This window comes from Hyla sarda, chromosome 1, assembly GCF_029499605.1.
Source record: "Hyla sarda isolate aHylSar1 chromosome 1, aHylSar1.hap1, whole genome shotgun sequence".
NCBI classification, from domain to species: domain Eukaryota; kingdom Metazoa; phylum Chordata; class Amphibia; order Anura; family Hylidae; genus Hyla; species Hyla sarda.
Genome location: NC_079189.1, coordinates 573,514,774 through 573,536,716, shown reverse-complemented (window position 1 = coordinate 573,536,716; position 21,943 = coordinate 573,514,774). Strand labels below are relative to the sequence as shown.

General features: G+C 40.9%; 1 protein-coding gene across 4 annotated transcripts in view; it reads left to right on the top strand.

The window, feature by feature from the left end:
* The window catches only part of MYO5B (myosin VB), a 305,150-nt gene that overhangs the window by 234,895 nt on the left and 48,312 nt on the right, over positions 1-21,943 (top strand). For all 4 annotated transcript variants that reach the window (XM_056543990.1, XM_056543976.1, XM_056543998.1 and 1 more), the window contains one exon: positions 19,196-19,282. In XM_056543990.1, coding sequence (XP_056399965.1) covers positions 19,196-19,282 — 87 coding nt within the window. The remainder of the gene's footprint in view (positions 1-19,195; positions 19,283-21,943) is intronic.

Below are 21,943 nucleotides of genomic sequence, written 5' to 3'. Positions count from 1 at the left end.
ACTTAATATTTGGTTGCACACCCTTCGGAAGAAATTGCTGCAATCAGTCGCTTCCTATAACCATCAATAAGCTTCTTACACCTCTCAGCCGGAATGTTGGACCACTCTTCCTTTGCAAACTGCTCCAGGTCTCTCTTATTGGAAGGCGCCTTTTCCCAACAGCAATTATAAGATCTCTCCACAGGTGTTCACTGGGATTTAGATCTGGACTCCTTGCTGCCACTTGAGAACGCTCCAGCGCTTTGTTGCCATCCATTTCTGGGTGCTTTTTGATGTATGTTTGGGGTCATTGTCCTGCTTGAAGACCCAAGAACTCGGAAGCAAACCCAGCTTTCTGACACTGGGCTGTACAGTGCGACCCAAAATCCCTTGGTAATCCTCAGTTTTTATGATGACTTGCACACATTCAAGGCATCCAGTGCCAGAGGCAGCAAAACAACCCCAAAACATCATTGAACCGCCACCATATTTCACTGTAGGTACTGTGTTCTTTTCTTTGTAGGCCTCATTCCGTTTTCGGTAAACAGTAGAATGATGAGCGTTACCAAAAAGCTCTATCTTGGTCTCATTCCCAGAAGGATTTTGGCTTACTCAAGTTCATTTTGGCAAATGTAGTCTTGCGTTTTTATGTCTCTGTGTCAGCAGTGGGGTCCCCCTGGGTCTCCTGCCATAGTGTTTAATTTCATTTAAATGTCGGCGGATAGTTTGCGCTGACACTGATGCTCCCTGAGCCTGCAGGACAGCTTGAATATCTTTGGGACTTGTTTGGGGCTGCTTATCCATTATCCTGCGTTGTCACCTTTCATAAATTTTTCTCTTCCGTCCACGCCCAGGGAGATTATCTACAGTGCCATGGATTGCAAACTTCTTGATAATGTTGCGCACTGTGGACAAAGGCAAATCTAGATCTCTGGAGATGGACTTGTAACTTTGAGATTGTTGATATTTTTCCACAATTTTGGTTTTCAAGTCCTCAGAAAGTTCTCTTCTCCTCTTTCTGTTGTCCATGCTTAGTGTGGCACACACAGACACACAATGCAAAGACTAAGTGAACTTCTCTCCTTTTTATCTGCGTTCAGGTGTGATTTTTATATTGCTCACACCTGTTACTTGTCCCAGGTGAGTTTAAAGGAGCACAGCACCACAGCACCACACCTTGACTTGGCGAGTGGGCTTGTTGTACCTTTTGATCAAAATGTATACTAACAACCTGTTGGTTTTTGAAATTATGCTGAAAAGCAATTAGATCAAAATACAAATTTGTGGATGTGTGGCCATGTCTGTTTTTTTTTTTTTTTACCTGGATTGACATTATATTAGTTATATTCTTGCACATAGGAGGACGAATTATAGTAGTTATATTCTTGTACATAGGAGGCAGTATTATAGGATTTATATTCTTGTACATAGGGACAGTATTATAGTAGTTATATTCTTGTATATAGGAGGTAGTATTATAGTAGTTATATTCTTGTATATAGGAGAAGTATTATAGTAGTTATATTCCTGTACATAGGAGCAGTATTATAGTAGTTATATTCTTGTACATAGGAGGCAGTATTATAGTAGTTATATTCTTTGTACATAGGAGGCAGCATTATAGTAGCTATATTATTGTATATAGGAGCACTATTGTAGTAGTTATATTCTTGTACATAGGGAACAGTATTATAGTACTTCTATTCTTCTACATAGAATGCAGAATTATAGTAGCTATATTCTTGTACATAGGGGCAATATAATAGTATTTATATTCTTGTACATAGGAGGCAGTATTATAGTAGTTATATGAATTCAGGTAGAAAACAGACATGGTCACACATCTACAATCTTGTATAATGATCCAATTGCTTCTCAGCATAATTTCAAAAACTAACAGGTTGTTAGTATATATGTTTTGATCAAAAAGTACAAAGCCCACTCGCCACGTTAAGGCCACCTATTTAGAGTGGGTCCCTAACGTCCCTAGCATAAAATGGCGTAGCACTGGGCGGCGACCACCACCGCCGCGACGACCCACTGGCAGAGCGGCCCCAATGCCTCTCAAACCAGTCCATGGGTCGCACCTCCCCGCAGACACGGCGCCACGGCAGCAAAGGACACCGCACAGCACCACACCAGTGTGAACAGGATGCTACAGCTCACTTACCAAGCTCTCCCAGTCAGACTGGGAGGCTGCCAGGAAAGAAAAAGGCCCATGTGTAGCTAACTACTACTTATATAGGGTTGGGCTGAGGGGGTGGGGAAGAGTGCAGACAACATGTTAAAAAAAAAAAAAAAAAGGAGGGGATAGAAAACACAATGTGAATTCAGTTAGAAAACAGACATGGTCGCACATCTACAATCTTGCACAATGATCCAATTGCTTCTCAGCATAATTTCAAAAACTAACAGGTTGTTAGTATATACGTTTTGATCAAAAAGTACAAAGCCCACTCGCCACGTCAAGGCCACCTATTTAGAGTGGGTCCCTAACGTCCCTAGCATAAAATGGCATAGCACTGGGCTATAGTAGTTATATTCTCGTACATAGGGGGCAGTATTATAGTAGTTATATTCTTGTACATATGAGGCAGTATTATAGTAGTTATATTCTCGTACATAGGGGGCAGTATTATAGTAGTTATATTCTTGTATATAGGGGGGCAGTATTATAGAAGTTATATTCTTCTATATAGGAGGCAGTAATATAGTAGTTATATTCTTGTACATAGGGGGAAGTATTATATTAGTTATATTCTTGTATATACGAGGCAGTAATATAGTAGTTATATTTTTGTACATAGGGGGCAGTATTATAGTAGTTATATTCTTGTACATAGGAGCAGTATTATAATAGTTATGTTCTTGTATATAGGGGAAATGATTATAGTAGTTATATTCTTGTACATAGAAGGAGGTATTATAGTACAGTAGTTATATTCTTGTATATAGGAGGCAGTATTATAGTAGTTATATTCTTGTACATAGGGGGCAGTATTATAGTAGCTATATTCTTGTACATAGGAGGCAGTATTATAGTAGTTATATTCTTGTACATAGGAGGCAGTATTATAGTAGTTATATTCTTGTACATAGGGGGCAGTATTATAGTAGCTATATTCTTGTACATAGGGGGCAGTATTATAGTAGTTATATTCTTGTACAGACCAGATGGGCTCGACATTTTCCCCATGCAGATCAGTGAGCCTAGGTCCCCCTTTTCCCTGTCTTTGGTCACTGGTTGTACTTCCGTTAAGCATTTTTGGAAGGCACTAACCACTACATACATGGAATTCTCCACCTGACCGATGATGTAAAGTTTACCGGTAATCCCTAGTAAACCGCCGGCACTGGCACAGTTTAGTTTGGACTTTGCAGTTAGATCAGGTCTAGCGTACTGGGCGTCATGAGCGTAGTTTGTTAGCATAGTCCAGCAGTCTGTAGTAAACTGCAAGCGCATGTGCAGTTTACTACGGACTTTGCAGTTAGTTTGCTAGTGTAATGAGAGTAGGTAGTTGTACACTAACGGGGGAAGGGAGGGATTGATGTTTCTAGCAGAGGAAGGGTGGGGGTATGGAACAATCTGGACCTTTTTGTTTACAATAATTCAGATCCTCCTCATTATTTTTCTTGCTTCCAACACATTAAAGGGGCTACCCAGGGGGAAAAACAAGTAATTTCTTTCAAAAACAGCACCACACCTGTTCTCAGGTTGTGTTATTTAACCTCTTAAGGTCCCAGGGCGTACCTGTACGTCCCGAGTCCGCTCCCGTTCTATAACGCTGGGCCCGGCCTCTGACAATGGCCGGGACTCGTGGCTAATAGCGCGCGGCACTGATTGTTCAACTTTGAATGCCACGGCTAAAGAGTTAATAGCAAATTTGAACGCCGCATCTAAATTGAAACTAAACTACCCCTGGCTATCTCAGTGGGCTGTTCGGGACAACCGCAGTGAAATTGCGGTGTCCCGAACTGCTGTAGGACACGAGGGGGGTCCCCTTACCTGCCTCCTGGTGCCCGATCGACGAATGACTGCTCAGTGCCTGAGATCCAGGCATGAGCAGTCAAGCGGCAGAATCATTGATCAATGGTTTCCTTTGAGAAAGCATTGATCAATGTAAAAGATCAGTGTGTGCAATGTTATAGCCCCCTATGTGAGCTATAACATTGCAAAAAAGAGTTAATAAAGATCATTTAACCCCTTCCCTAATAAAAGTTTGAATCACCCCCCTTTTCCCATAAAAAAAAAAAAGTGTAAATAAAAATAAACATATGTCTTATCGTCACGTGTGGAAATTTCCGAGTTATGAAAATATATTGTTAATTAAACCGCACGGTCAATGGCGTACGCGCAAAAAAAATTCCAAAGTCGCGTATTTTTGGTCACTTGTTATATCATGAAAAAATGAATAAATAGCAGTCAATATGTCCGATGAATACAAAAATATGTCCGATCATACCGCCCCATACACGGAAAAATACAAAAGTTATAGGGGTCAGAAGAGGAAATTTTTAAACGTATAAATTTTCCTGCATGTAGTTAGGATTTTTTATCAGAAGTGTGACAAAATCAAACCTATTTAAGTAGGGTATCATTTTAATCGTATGGACCTACAGAATAACGAGAAGATGTCATTTTTATCAAAAAATTTACTGTGTAGAAACGGAAGCCCCCCAAAATTTACAAAATGGCGTTTTTTCTTCAATTTTGTCTCACAATGATTTTTTTTTTTACGCTGTAGATTTATGGGTAAAATGATTGATGTCATTATAAAGTAGAATCGGTGTCGCAAAAAATAAGCCATCATATGGATTTTTTGGTGCAAATTTGAAAGTTATGATTTTTTTATGTAAGGAGGAAAAAACGAAAGTGCAAAAACGGAAAAACCCTGGGTCCTTAACCCCTTAGGGTTTTTCTTTTTGCATTTTCGCTTTTTCCTCCTTCCTTTCTAAAAATCATAACGCTTTCAATTATGCACCTACAGACCCATATAGGGGCTTGTTTTTTGCGTCACCAATTGTACTTTTCAATTACATCCCTTATTTTAGAATATAACCTGCAGCGAAACCAAAAAAAAATTATTTGTTGGGTGGAAAAAAAAAATGCCATTTTGTGATTTTTGGGGGCTCCCGTTTCTGCGCAGTGCAATATTTGGTCAAAATGTCACCTTATCTTTATTCTGTAGGTCCATACGGTTACAAGGATACCCAATTTATGTAGGTTTTATTTTAATACTTTATAAATGATGAACTACATGTACCAAAATTAGTATGTTTAAAATTGGCATCTTATGACTCCTATAACTTTTTAATTTTTTCCGTGTAGTTTTTATCGGTACCATTTTTGTTTTGATGGGACTTTTTGATCGCTTTTTATTAATATTTTTATGGTAGTGAAGTGACCAAAAATGCACAATTTTGGACTTTGGTATTTTTTTACGTGTACGCCATCGACCGTGTGGTTTAGCTAACCTAATATTTTAATAGTTCGGACATTTACGCACGCGGCGGTAGCAAATATGATTATTTTTATTTTTTATTACATTATTTTATTTAAAAAAATGGGAAAAGGGGGTTGCTTTAAACTTTTAATAGGGAAGGGACTTTTAATAGGTTAATGAACCTTTATGGAAAAAATTGTAGACTTTTTTTTGCCCCCAAAGGGGGCTAAAACATGCAATCTTCTGGTTGCATACACTGATCAGTGTTTTGCCATTGCAAAGCACTGATCAGTGTAACCGGCGCTCTGCTGCTCCTGTCTGCGGCGCAGGCATGGAGCAGTAGATCGCCGATCGGACAACAGACAGGCAGGTGAGGACCCTCCCGCCGTCCCGTAAGCTGATCGGGACATCGTGATTTTGTCGCGATAGTCCCGATCAGCTCCGCTGAGCTGCCGGGATCCTTTTACTTTTGTTTTAGACGCCGCGATCAACTTTGATTGCGGCGTCTAAAGGGTTAATGCCAGTCTTCGGCCCGATCGGCCGTACCCGGCATTAGCCATGGGTCCTGGCTGCCCGTAGCAACCGCGGCCCACCGGGTTTAACCCATTCTCTGCTGGTGAGAACAGGTTTAAACCTGATAAGCGGGACCAGGGCGTACATGTACGCCCTGAGTCCTTAAGGATCGGGGATGCAGGGTGTATGCATACGCCCTGCGTCCAGAAGAGCTTAAGGGCTTAAAACTTGGCTCTATTCTCAATGGAACTGAGCTGCAGTACCACACACAACCAGAGGACAGAGGTGGGGCTGTTATTTGGAAGAAATGAACCCTGGATAACCCCTTTAACTGAACAGACTGATAATTTGCTTCTCAATATATCCCACCCCCTTACTGGCCCATGCATACAAAAGTACTGTAATGTACAAAGCCAACAGATATACAGTGGTCCCTCAAGTTACAATATTAATTGCTTCCTGGACGACCATTGTATGTTGAAACCATTGTATGTTGTGACCATAACTCTATGGAAACCTGGTAATTGGTTCTGAAGCCACCAAAATGTCATCTGAAAATAGATAAAAGTGAGGATTAAAGAAAAATTAGATAACATACAGATAGACATACAGAAAGTCCTTACATATAACAGTAAGAAAGATCTGCTGGGAGCTGTAATCACTGTCTATGTAGAGGACATGAGCTTCTTCAGGGTCTTGTACAGAACACACAGTGTCCCAAAACAGTAACATGGAGCCGCCCTCACCTGGTGTCCTAAGGAGCAGCTAACCCTGGTACAGGTAAAGAGTAGTATAGAACATGTAACACCTTCCTGTACTGTAGGGGGCGCTACCAGACACCAGTAAAATGCCCATTCTGATTGGTCAGTTCTTCCAGCCATTGACATGTTTCATAGATCTGGAGGGTCTGCACATTGTATGTTGAGTCTGGTTTCAAGTTACAATGGTCCAGAAAAGACCATTGTATGTTGAAAATATTGTATGTTGAGGCCATTGTAAGGTGAGGGATCACTGTATAGTTATTGGGCATTGCTTCTTTTTAGCCATATTTTGTTGTGCGTCAAACATTTTGGGAGGGGTGCCCTGTGAAAACAACAACAGACACTGTACAAATGTCATCCCCAATAAATTCACTGGGTGATCACCACAGCCCCAAGTGTACAGAGCGCCCCCTCATGTCTGTATAATACCACACGTGTTTGGAGATCTCTCTGTTGGACACTCTCTCTGCCTGTTTAGTCCTTAATTCTTTATCAAAATTTATATAGGAATAAGGGCTGCTCGATATTGCGATTTCATTTTAATAAACTAATGGGGAACCCCCCCCCCCCCCCAATTTAATATCCAGTGCCTTTATTACATCTTTTTGTAAAAAAATTTGTATGCTTAAAATCGTCCTCTTCTGACCCCTATAACCTTTTTATTTTGGCGTATATGGGGCTGTATGAGGGCTTATTTTTCGCACCATGAACTGTTGTTTTTGATAATTTTTTATTAATTTTTTTTGTCGTATGAAGTGACCAAAAATTTGCAATCCTGTTATTTGGTATTTTTTACGTTCACGCCATTGACAGTGCAGTTTCATTAACATCCTTTTTTAATGGTTCAAATATTTACGCAGGCGGCAATAGCAAATATTTGTTTATTTTTTCATTAACATTATTTTATTAAAAAATTGGGAAAACGGGGTGATTTAAACTTTTATTAGAGGGGCTTATTCGCATTTAAATCCCATAGGGTAGCGTTTTCCAGTGTGTTTCCAGTTGTTGCAAAGCTACAACTCCCAGCATGCCCAGAGAGTCAAAGGCTATATTGGGCATGCTGGGAGTTGTAGTTTTGCAACGAGAAGACACACTGTTTGGAAAAAACTGCCATGGGAACTTATCAATGCTGTGCCATTTATCAGTGTTCCATTAGTACAGACTGTCTGTGTTATTGAAACGCCGATCGCAGGGAAAGGAGGCAGGTAGGGACCCTCCACCCGTCCTCTCAGCTGATTGGGACCCCGTGATTTTGCTGTCTGTGTCCCGATCAGCTTCTCTGACCTACTAACATTTGCTTTGGCATTTTAGGTGTCGCATGTAACTTTGATTGCGGCGTCTATAAGGTTAATGCCGGACATCCCCCTGATCAGTGATGTCTGACCTTAGCCATCTCCTGAGCTCGCTTCATAGAGCCACTACACAGCTGCGCCTTATATATACGGCGACCAGAAGTCAACTGCTGGGAGAAGAAACAGAAGCTGGAGGGGCCGGGCCACGCCGCATAGGAGCTGAGCCTGCCCCCGCCAGGATTTACTCCATTGTTTCACCTGCTTGTCGGCTCCCATGTGACGCAGCCCTCTGTTTCTACTCCCAGCATTGCCTAGGTAATGGCAAAATCGCTATATCACAAATTGCAAAAATCACATTTCGATTGCCATATATTGTGCAGCCCCAATATAAAGTAAGATACACATATTCCTATACATCTAAAAAGTTTAGGACTACAAAGACAAACAGGAGATTTGCACATATATATTTTTTTTAAGTAAGACTTTTATTATAAGAACATAATCTGTTTTCTTCCTCCTTCTTGTTGTTATGGAGAGAGGTTGGTGCCGTTGGATTTCTTGGCTCTAGATCTTTATCTCTAGAGTTGTCGCAGTTCTAGTTGTTCCAGTAGTTAGTTCTGGGCTGTGGTGTGAAACTCCAACTCCAACATACAGATGACAGGTTCTTATGATGTTCTGCATGGTCCTCTATACTCCAAAGGCATCAATCTTAACCCTTAGGGAGATACTGCAGGTGTTCCTGGACATGGTGAACAATAGGTGTTTCAGGGTGGAATAGTAAGTCACATTCGTCACCAGGATGAGGACCAGCATTGACCACTCGATTTTGACAAAGGCTTCACTCATCTCTTCATTCTCCAGCACACAGGTGGGTGTATACACTGACCCGACTTCCCATGAAAAGAAGCATACCGACAAGGGCCATGGCAGAGCAGATGGCTCTTGATGCTTCGGGGACTTTGTACAGGAACATGGATTGCCTCATGTTGTATATTCCAGCACAGATGAATGTAGTCATGGCGGTGATGAGATGAATCATCGGGTAGTCTTTGGTTGAAAATACTGACATGATGACAGTCAGGACACAGAATGACCAAGCGATTACTAGTAGGGTCTTCTGGATCAATGGCTGATGGGGTCCAAAGTTTTCACAATGGAACAAGATGAATCTATAATTCAGCCATGTCAGAACCACAGAGGCTATGGCCATCCCTATAAATCCTATACAGAATACTATCTGTTCAGGAAAAAACTTCCCTGTATCACTGATATATATCAGGGGGGAAGCGGCATGGCCTTGGATGATGGTCATGGTGTAGCTGATGGATACCCAGACCACACACCAAAGGGCCATGAAGATGGGGATGAACCCCAATCCTTTAATCTCCATAGCAGATGAAGAAAAAGGCACAAAAGGCAAATACCGCAAAAGTACAGCAAATCGCTCTGTAACAATCTACAGAATGAAGGTCTGGGCACTGTCAGAGCAATGTAATGTGACTCCATTTTGATCATCTTTGATAATTTGATAAAATGTATTTCACTTTATAACAATATTCAGAACAATCCAACCATATTTTAAATATAATTATTTATTAATTCCCCTATTGTCTTATTTACCCAAAAGGTGTGGATTGTAGACAAACGCCATCACACATTCAAGTCCGTCTATTTTATCATACAAAATAATAAATCTGTCCTCCCTATCTATTACCCTCTCTGTCTTCCCATTTAATATTTCGGTGAATGAGAACTGAAACCCTCCTAGAAAATGTGGAACAACATGAGCGATATTGACGACCACCAATTTTATCCATTCCCCTCAATGTTTCCTTTGTGAAATGGGTCTCTAATAAAAACATTATTCCTGGCATATAAGCCTGTACCCCTTTAGGACTCAGAGCGTACAGGTATGTTCTTGGTGCCTGGGCCTTAAGGCATGAGGGAGTACCTGTAGGCCCTGAATGTTTCCTATCACCGCCGCTAGATGGGTGGGGATCGGGCCGGGGTTGCTGTTGTTATCTAACAGAAGCCATCCCGGCAAATCACCAAGGGGTCCTGACACTCTAAATCAGTAAATCATAAAAGTGCATAAAAACCCAAACACCTGCACCACAAATAAAATCTACCTACCTTATTTCAGTAAAAGTAAAAAAAAGCACTTCACTACAGCCTGAAATAAAGTGAAAACACTACACATTTACTCACACACTTACACCCCCCCCCCCCCCCCTCCCCACCTCCTATAATTGCCTAAAGGCTCTGTTTGGTGGAATAGGTGTATGCCATTCACTTGCCTCCGACACTGAGACCGCCAATGAGGGAGAGGAGGAATACCCCACCTCTATCTTTTTTTCCTCTCCCCCCCCCCCCCCCCCCATTATCATTCAGGGATGAGCCCCCCTGGGAGGTGGCCCGGCAGGGCAGTGTAGACCCCCCTCATACTATTGTCTCTGTCCCCCTATAGATGACCCTGACTGGACCCCAGTTCCGGACAATTATGAGCCACTGATTCCTGGGTTTGCTGGATTATAGCAGTTCCCATTAGGTTTTAGGAGAAGCTTGAAAGAAAACCCTTTTGAGATGTCGCTGCAGCTCCCTCAAAATGAAGAGGATGGACTAGATAATGTTTAAAAGGTTCACAGTGGAACCGTTTTTATTGAATAAAGAAAATAAAAAACATGAGATGACGCGTTTTGGGAGGTGCCCTCCCTTCCTCAGATCAGGATGCTTACTGTTGATCATTCAGACATATAAATACATAAAGAAAACGACAAAGTACAAATTAGGGGGGCGTGGCTTAGTGACAACATACAGGTAAAAACTCTGAGGGTTAATAGTTACAATACAATCATATAGTGTACCAATTTTCAGTTCACATGGTGTGCATTTAATAGAGAAACCATAAGGAAATTCATAAATGAATCGCTCTTTCATGTACAGGTGGGGCGCAGTGATTGCGAGCAGGCGGCAGCTTCCGGATTCGTCCCGGCACCTAGTTGCCATGGACGTGTTGCTATGCGCGGCGGTCACGTGACCGTGCATAGCCAATAGACGCCAGCCCATATCGCAGATGTAAACAATGCGATCCATGTTGGCATATCGCAGCGGAGCTCACAGCCGCTGCGGAGTAGTGGCTGAGATTTGCTGAAGCCCCTGGGTAGAGAGGAGCCCCAGTAATATTAAGTGTGCATGCATTAATAAACATATTGGGGGAGATTTCTCAAAACCTGTGCAGAGGAAGAGTGGTGCAGTTGCCCATAGCAACCAATCAGGTTGCTTCTTTCATTTTCCACAGGCCTCTTTAGAGAAGCAGAAGCAATCTGATTGGTTGCTATGGGCAACTGCACCACTCTTCCTCTGCACAGGTTTTGATAAATCTCCCCCATTGAGGGGTGCAGAGGCCTGTATGGATATTTAGGCACTTGTGGGGGACATGGTGGTGAATGACTATATATTACAGTACCCTGTATAGATATTCAGGCGTTCGTGGGGGAGATGGTAGCTAGGGGATGTAATGCGTTAAAAAATAAGCAGTGTGACCATTATATACATAGGTGGACACACGGACATAGGAGCAAGGGGTACAGTATGTACATCACTATATATGTGCACTCACAAAAATGATAAATAATTAGATTAATTGAATAAATAGATGTACAGTAAAATATATAATATATATATATATATATATATATATATATATATATATATATATATATATATATATATATATATATATATATATATATATATATATATATATATACATACTCTGTATGCACCACAACCCTAATAAACGCATAAAAGGAGTCAGATGAAGCTGCTTAGGCAGTGAAACGCATTGCATTCTGGGAAAAAAAATACTTTTACCTACCTGCTGCCTGTGTCCTGCGCCACGTTGAGCCGGCGTCTCTCTTGAAGCTTTTCTCTCCCGAATACCATTACTGACCGGAGGGCTGCGGACACTTCTATATTATATGCTCACCATTGTTGTGTATGTGGGTACACAACTATATCAGGTGAGCGACTTTCATGTTTTTTAATTTCCACACAATCCTCTTTTATCACACCACGGAGCGCTGTCACCTCCATTTTCAGATACTATAAGGGACATTAGTTAGCCACTTCTTATAATGTGAGCTATTCAAATCAAGATAGCTATTACTATTGACTTTAAAAATAAAAAAATGTTTTGGTTAAAGGGGTACTCCGGTGAAAACCTTTTTTCTTTTAAATCAACTGGTGGCAGAAAGTTAAACATATTTGTAAATTACTTCTATTAAAAAATCTTAATCCTTCCAGTACTTATTAGCTGCTTAATGCTACAGAGGAAATTCCTTTCTTTTTGGAACACTGATGACATCACGAGCACAGTTCTCTCTGCTGACATCTCTGTCCATTTTAGCAACCATGCAGAGCAGATGTATGCTAAGGGCAGCATGGTGGATCAGTGGTTAGCACTGCTGCCTTGCAGTGCTGGGGACTTGGGTTCAAATCCCACTAAGGACAACAATAAATAAAGTGTTATTATTATTATTATAATAACGTCAGCAGAGAGCACTGTGCTCGTGATGTCATCAGAGAGCATTCCAAAAAGAAAAGAATTTCCTCTGTAGTATTCAGCAGCTAAGGATTAAGATTTTTTAATAGAAGTAATTTACAAATATGTTTAACTTTCTGCCACCAGTTGATTTAAAAGAAAAAAGGTTTTCACCGGAGTACCCCTTTAAAAGTTTACCCAGGCCATTGTGGAAGACAATCACATCGAGGAATTCAGCGTTGTCTTTACAAATGTTTTGTGTAAATTGAAGACCCCATGTATTATTATTAAGAAAGGATAAAAATTCATCAAGTAAAATCCAGCAGGAGAATTTAAACCCCAGCTACTACCATATCCCCGCCGGACCTGTGCCGCACCCCTTTCATGTCAATTAGCTGGATGGAGTCAGATAGTGACTCCGGTCGGCTCATTTTTGAAATGTAACCGTTTTTGTTGTCGGACTGAAAACCGTGGTCTGCTGTGGTCCCAGTCTGGCAACAAAAACTGATACGGTTCAAAAATGAGCCTGAGTCCCTATCTTGCTTTGTCCGGCACATTGAAATGAATGGGGTGCGGCACGGGTCCGGCGGGGTTATGGCAGCAGCTGGTGATTAAATTATCCAGCTGGATCCGGCTGCCGTATGTAAAAATCGTAGTGTGAATGCTCCCTTAGTCTCATGGGGGTGCTAGGAAGTACCCCTTATGTGAAATGATAACACTAGAATACAATTACAAGTGTCATGTCACAGATGCTGCCATTCTGTACCTGCCCAGTTTAACCATATCCTTGATACTTGGCCATTCTCATAGATCACTGGTTCCCAACCAGGGTGCCTCCAGCTGTTGCAAAACTACAATCCCCAGCATGCCCGGACAGCCAAAGGCTTTCTGGACATGCTGGGACTTGTAGTTTTGTAACAGCTGGTGACTCCCTGGTTGGTAAACGCTGTCATAGATGATTAAATGTAATAGACTGAACAGCTTACTGCTAAGACAAATGATGGGGGATATGCTTGGTAGAATAATTGTCATAGCTATGGGTCATTTGATTTGAATGATAGCCCTGAAATCTGACATTTCAGTATTACAGTAGTTATATTTATGTATAAAGGAGGCAGTATTATAGTTATGTTCTTGTACATAGGGGGCAGTATTATAGTAGTTATATTTATGTATATAGGAGGCAGTTTTATAGTTATGTTCTTGTACATAGGGGGCAGTATTATAGTAGTTATATTTATGTATATAGGAGGCAGTATTATAGTTATGTTCTTGTACATAGGAGCAGTATTATAGTAGTTATATTTATGTATATAGGAGGCAGTATTATAGTTATGTTCTTGTACATAGGGGGCAGTATTATAGTAGTTATATTTATGTATATAGGAGGCAGTTTTATAGTTATGTTCTTGTACATAGGGGGCAGTATTATAGTAGTTATATTTATGTATATAGGAGGCAGTATTATAGTTATGTTCTTGTACATAGGAGCAGTATTATAGTAGTTATATTTATGTATATAGGAGGCAGTATTATAGTTATGTTCTTGTACATAGGAGCAGTATTATAGTAGTTATATTTATGTATATAGGAGGCAGTATTATAGTTATGTTCTTGTACATAGGGGGCAGTATTATAGTAGTTATATTTATGTATATAGGAGGCAGTATTATAGTTATGTTCTTGTACATAGGGGGCAGTATTATAGTTATGTTCTTGTACATAGGGGGCAGAATTATGTGACGAGTACTTCACATGACAGAAGGCAGGGGACCAGAGAAGTGCGGCCGTACCGCTTGCATTTATAGCTTATACAGGATGATGGCAGCTGGTGTCAGGAGTGAAACCCACTGTGATCTGTCCTTATCTGCATAAATAGATTTTGAATACGACTCCTCCACATCTGCCCTCTCTCGCACAAATTCGGCCAATTCCCTGATGGAAAGCTGCCCATGTTTCATATTGTGGTACAACACTGCAAAGCCAGAATCTCCCCAAAAATGGTCCCCAAAATAAGAAATCTTGTGAGAAAGCAATGGGGCTAAAGGAGCAGCCTTCACGGTCACAGCAGGTCAGTCAGCAGTCACCGAGCGTGTCCAGGTGTCTGTGCAGATCCCTTCTCAACATCCTCCACTGGCGATCTGTCTATTAGTACAGGTACTACTACTCCCAGGAGCTGCCTATCGTACCATTCGGTGCTTTACGGTCTGTTCCCTGGGACCCACGACGTGGAGGCCATCCAGGAGGCCTGGCGCCTTATGAACTGTTTTAAGGACGCAGTGTGGCTTGCCAGGAACCGCCTCGTGATCAACAGGGAAAACATGTCCGTCCGGGACTGCCGCAGGTTCATCAAGAGCCTGCTTAGAGACTATTCCATCTTGGACAGCCCGGCCGTTGATGAGGAAGAAGAGGAGTGAAGACCCCTCTCCTTCTCCCATGTCCCCTTGAAGATACAGCCCAGCAGTTTGGTCCTGTGATTCGCCCCCTCCCCACTCCCACATAGTCGCCCACACCCTCTACCCCGATCACATATTGTATTGTTTTGTTGTTCGATCTCTTGTGCTTTTCTCTTACAGGATTGAGCGGAGTGTTAGAGTAGCATGATGTGCGATGTATAGCTTAGGGAACCTTTGCTGTATATTGTACTGTCATGCTTTGTGTGATTGTAATTTATTGTATGACTTGTAATGACTGAACAGACAATAAAGCTCTTTCGATAACTACTACTCCCAGCATGGAACAGTCTGTTCCATGCTAGGAGGAGGATTACTAGCATGGAACAGTCTGTTCCATGCTAGGAGGAGGATTACTACCTAAAAAATGTTTTTTTTTAAAGTGAAAAAAGTAAAAAAAAAAACTAAAAAAAAACACCCACACACCCACTATTAAACACATAATTAAAATACATGACTAATAAAGAGTTTGACAAAATGAATTATAAAAAATATATTTTTACACTTAAATGGCCCCTTTCTAAATTTCTAATATTGCTGGCTACATTTTTAGGTCCCTGCCCCTAATAAAAAAAAAATTTGTTCTAAAAAATATACATTTTATTCAATCATGTTAAAATGCAGACTTGGTCTTGGCAAGTCAAAATGAAAAAAAAAAAAAAAAAACGCCGCGGCATAGCCGGGCGCGAGCTAGGCGACGGAGCCGTTTCGCTGTACATAGGATCAGTATTATAGTAGTTATATTCTTGTATATAGGAGGCAGTATTATAGTAGCTATATTCTTGTATATAGGAGCAGTATTATAGAAGTTATATTCTTGTACATAGGGGACAGTATTATAGAAGTTATATTCTTGTACATAGGGGACAGTATTATAGAAGTTATATTCTTGTACATATGAGGCAGTATTATAGTAGCTATATTCTTGTATATAGGAGCAGTATTATAGAAGTTATATTCTTGTACATAGGGGACAGTATTATAGTAGTTATGTTCTTGTACATAGGGGCAGTATTATAGTTATTATATTCATGTATATAGGAGCAGTATTATAGTAGTTATATTCTTGTACATAGTGGCAGTATTATAGTAGTTATGTTCTTGTACATAGGAGCAGTATTGTAGTAGTTATATTCTTGTACATAGGAACAGTATTATAGTAGTTATATTCTTGTACATAGGGGCAGTAATATAGTAGTTATATTCTTGTACATAGGGGACAGTATTATAGAAGTTATATTCTTGTACATAGGGGCAGTATTATAGTAGTTATATTCTTGTACATAGGGGCAGTATTATAGTAGTTATATTCTTGTACATAGGAGCAGTATTATAGTAGTTATAACTCTTGTACATAGGAACAGTATTATAGTAGTTATATTCTTGTACATAGGGGCAGTAATATAGTAGTTATATTTATGTACATAGGAGGCAGTATTATAGTAGTTATATTCTTGTATAAGAGCAGTATTATAGTGGTTATATTCTTGTACACAGGAGGCAGCATTATAGTAGTTATATTCTTGTATATAGGAGCAGTTTTATAGTAGTTATATTCTTGTACATAGGAGGCAGTATTATAGTAGTTATATTCTTGTATATAGGAGGCGGTATTATAGTAGTTATATTCTTGTATATAGGAGGCAGTATAATAGTAGTTATATTATTGTATATAGGGAGAAGTAATCTAGTAGTTATATTATACTAGTTATGTTCTTGTACATAAGAGACAGTATTTTGGTAGTTATATTCCTATCCAAAGGGCAGTTTTATAGTAGTTTTAGTCTTGTACATAGGGCACAGTATTATAGTAGTTATAGTCTTGTATATAGGAGCAGTATTATAGTAGTTATATTCTTGTACATAGAAGGCAGAATTATAGTAGCTATATTCTTGTATATAGGGGGCAGTATTATAGTAGTTATTTTATTGTATATAGGGAGAAGTAATCTAGTAGTTATATTATACTAGTTATGTTCTTGTACATAAGAGACAGTATTATGGTAGTTATATTCCTGTCCAATGGGCACAGTTTTATAGAAGTTATATTCTTGTACATAGGAGACAGTATTATAGTAGTTATATTCTTGTACATAGGGCACAGTATTATAGTAATTATAGTCTTGTACATAGGGGACAGTACTATACTAATTATAATCCTAAATAAAAAAAATGCTGTCCGCGGCCAGTTTTGTAAGGGTGGGTTCACACTACGTTTTGAAGATACGGTCACACGGTCAGATAGTGACTCCGGTCGGCTAATTTTTGCCCGGTATCCGGTTTTGTGACCGGACCTAAAACCACGGCATACCACGGATTTAGGTCCGGTCACAATTCCGGATACGGGGCACAAATGAATGAGAGGCCGGGTCTGGCTGGGATATGGGAGCGCCGGTTTTAACTCCCCCCCCCCCCCCCCCCCCCCAGTAGGATCTGGTGACCGTATCTTTAAAACGTAGTGTGAACCCACACCCACAGGTCTGGGCTGGTGTTGATTTGCTCCAAAATGAGAGTTTTGCAACAAATTGTGCAGTAAATCGCACGTGATAAATTCATGACCACTGCAAAAAGTTAACCAGACAATGACAGAGCTACACAATTTTTTGAGAAAGCATCTAAAGCAAAAGTTGCAAGGAAAAGTCTCTAAACAGCAACTGAGACAAATCATACGACAAATCCAATCAAAAATGGAGTAAAACTAATCATAAATAAGCAGACAGACTAATCCCACTTACTGAAGCCTTCCCCATGTAAGTGTATGGGACAATTTAAGGCTTTTTTCACACTATGTGTCAGGCGACGTTACAAACGGACATTAGCGGCTTTATATTTAATTTTTTGCAATTTGACTTCCATTAAAGTATGTTATTGTAACGGAGCCATAACGGGCAAAGAGGATTCCATTCACTTGAATGGGCTTCCTCTAACGTCAGTTATGACTCCCATTATTCCTCCGGAAGATAGTAAAAGAAAAAGAAAACTTTCTTCTAAGGGCCGTCACACTACCGGGCACAAACGTCAGTGTGAAAGCAGCCTAAGGCAGTGGGGCCCTTTACTACCAGCCTGCATAACATAACACCAGTAGATGGCAGAAGACTACAACAAAGTGTGTTGGCATAACACAGTACAGCCAGCCGGGGCCCCGTACAGGAGATTGCGGGGGGCCCACGATCTGAAACTTATCCCCTATCCTTAGAGTAGGGGATACGTTTTTCAGCACTGGACTACTCCTTTAATACTTCACAGTTTCTAGAATACAGAGGGCAATGTCCTACATCCAACTAAATGTACCTTAAAGGGGTTCTCCGCTAGAAAACCCAAGCAAATTGTTTTTTCAACTGGTGCCAGAAAATTAAACAGATTTGTAAATCACTTCTGTTTAAAAATCTTAATCCTTCCAGTACTTATCAGCTGCTGTATACTACAGAGGAAGTTCTTTTCTTTTTGAATTTCTTTTCTGTCTGACCACAGTTCACTCTGCTGACACCTCTGTGCATTTTAGGGAGCAAATCCCCATAGCAAACATCTCCTGCTCTGGACAGTTCCTGACATGGACAGAGGTGTCAGCAGAGAGCACTGTGGACAGACAGAAAGGAATAGAAGTCATTTACAAATTGGTTTAACTTTTTGGCATCAGTTGATTAAAAAAAATGTTTTCCAGCGGAGTACCCCTTTAATACACAGTGGGACACTGTACACATAGGGTTTTAAATAGTACTTATTTTCTTGCACATAGGGGCAGTATTATAGTAGTAATACAGTATTCATGGCTATTGCTGGGGAAGAAGTATATACTACTTAGTTTGTCTTAGTTTTGCATTTCATGAGCAACACATATAATGTTGCTAAAATCAATGAAACAAAATCTGCTATTATCTCATTATCGTATTTAATAAAAATATTATTTTGGTTGGCGGCCTCGCCATGCTCTTCAGCCAATTCTTTTCAATTACAACATTATATGTCCGCAGATGATTGACAGCCGGAGCCAAGGCGTTCGATTTATTCTAATGCACAATGTAAAACAATAATTAATTTGCTTCATAAAAAAATAATTGTTTCTCTTTCTTGCCACACATGTCGGTGAATTAATTATGGCAATAACTATGATGTCTGCCGTGAGAGTGTGACTGGCAGATATCTGTTATTGGCACCCTGTGCAGATTGCTTTGCGAACATTATATTTAATCCAGCATTTATTGTTTTACAGCTTTGATCCAAAGAGAGCCGTGCAGCAGCTGAGGGCTTGTGGTGTCCTGGAGACAATCCGAATCAGTGCCGCAGGCTATCCATCCAGGTACGTGGCCCACCCTACTGTCTCCCCCCCCTGTGGAGGCCATTATAGTGATGTCTGAAACTCCAGTCCTATAAATATAGTACTTGGCATATTCCATTATTTTTCCATGGGGGGGCAGTATTATGCTAGAAGACTTATTCTGCTTATCAGGCCATCTTCTGAATGGGCTCGAGAAGTAACAGCTACATTTTTGAACCAGCAATGTGCTCAGAGCAGTTGTGTCCCCATTACTGTACCTACAGCACTGTCATTAGGGGCAGATCTAGGAAATGATGGACCACGACCAAATGTCAGCATTGATCAGGACTTCAAATCAGACCAAAAGACCTCACCCTAAATACACTGCTTCCTATTTCCCAATTTTTTTCCTGCTCATGACCTCCCCCACACTCACATAGACTGCCGCTCATGGCTCTCTCTTCTCTTACACTCTGCCGCTCATGGTTCCCCTCTCTGTTATATATACTGCTGCTCATGCTCCCCTCTTTCATGTAGACTGATGTTGATGGCCCCCCTCTCTCACATAGACTATTGATTGTAGCTCCCTCTGTCTCACATGTAGACTATTGCTCACTGCCTCCCCTTTACACGTTGACATCTGCCCATGGCACCCTCTCACATAGACTGCCACTCATAAGCCCCCTCTCTCATGTAGACTGCAACTTATGGCCCATCTCTCTCATAGACTACTGCTCATTGCCCCATGTGTCATATAAATTGAAACTCATGGCGCACCCTCTTTCACATATTTTGCAGCACATGTCCCCCACATATTCCACAGCTCATTTCTTCCACCCTCATATAGACTGCTGAATATCCCCCCCCCTCTGCAAAAAAAGACTACTGCACATGGCCCCTATCTCTCACATAGACTGCCACTTTCAGCTCCTTCTTTCTCATATTTTGCCACTCTTGGCCCCCCTCACATAGACTGCTGCCCATTGCCCCCCTTTCACATAGACTGATGCCCATGGCCTCCCCTTTCACATAGACTGATGCCCATGGCTCCTCCCTTTCATATAGACTGCTGCCCATGGCTCCTCACTTTCACATAGACTGCTGCCCATCGCCCCTCCCTTTCACATAGACTGCTGCCCATGGCCCCTCCCTTTCACATAGACTGCTGCCCATGGCCCCTCCCTTTCACATAAACTGCTGCCCATGGCTCCTCACTTTCACATAGACTGCTGCCCATGGCTCCTCCTTTTCACAGACTGCTGCCCATGGCCCCTCCTTTTCACATAGACTGCTGCCCATGGCCCCTCCCTTCCACATAGACTGCTGCCCATGCCCCCCCTTTCTCACATTTTTTGCTGCCCATGCCCCCCCTTTCTCACATTTTTTGCTGCCCATGGGCCTTTCTGTCACATGGACTTCTGTCTCTCCAAATGGATTCTTATATTCCCATTCCAGATGTCAGATGAGTTCTCACTTGGACCTTCTTTAGCCTAATAAGGGTGCATTCACACCACGTTTTTGCAATACAGTTCCCATATCAGGTTTTTGATGAAAAACGGATTCCTCAAAACCTGACTATACTGTATCGAAACGTGTGTACAGATTTCAACCCATATACGGTTAAAAACCTTATACTGTTTGAAAAATTATGTCCAGTTGTATCGTTTTTTAAAGAAAAACGTATAAATGTTTAACTTTTCACTCCATTTTGAATAAAGTTTCACTTGTTTGATTGAAATTCCAAGAAAAAAAACTGTGCAAAGTCAAAAACCGTATTGTGCAAACCGGATGGAACCGTACGCACATACGGTTCCCATAGACTCCCATGTTAAAAAAAACATATATGGTTTAATACGTTTTTTCACCCAGACCAAAAAAATGTGGTAGTCTCTGGTTTTGGGTACGGGTAAAAAAAACAGACAAAACCGTATTAGACGCAAAACGGACTAAACCATATGATGCGTTTGACATACGGTTTGCAATGTTAAGTCAATGCATGCGGTTTGCTATACTGTTCCGGTCGGTTTTTAACTTGAAATCGTATACGGGAACTGTATAGCAAAAACGTGGTGTGCATGCACCCTAAACCTTCTCTGGGTGAGCTACACTGAAGAAGACCAACGTAGGGAAGCTTGTGTGGACGACCATTATCCTCGTCTGTGCCTGATCTTCTCTAGAGATGAGCGAACTTACAGTAAATTCGATTCGTCACAAACTTCTCCGCTCGGCAGTTGATGACTTTTCCTGCGTAAATTAGTTCAGCTTTCAGGTGCTCCCGTGGGCTCGAAAAGGTGGATACAGTCCTAGGAAACTAATTTATGCAGGAAAAGTCATCAACTGCCGAGCCGAGAAGTTCGTGACAAATCGAATTTACTGTAAGTTCGCTCATCTCTAATCTTCTCGATTATTGTAGCTGATCCAGAGAAGGTTTATTCTCCTAAATAAGGTCCCAGTGAGAAGTCATCTGTTGTCTGGAGAATTTGAGAACCCGTTAAAGGGGTACTCCAGTGGAAAACTTTTTTTTTTTTTTTAATGAACTGGTGCCAGAAAGTTAAACAGATTGTTAATTTACATCTATTAAAAAAATCTTTATCCTTCCAGTACTTTGTAGCAGCTGTATGCTACAGACAAAATTCTGTTCTTTATTTTCTTTTTTGTCTTGTCCACAGTGCTCTCTGCTGACACCTGATGCCCGTATCAGGA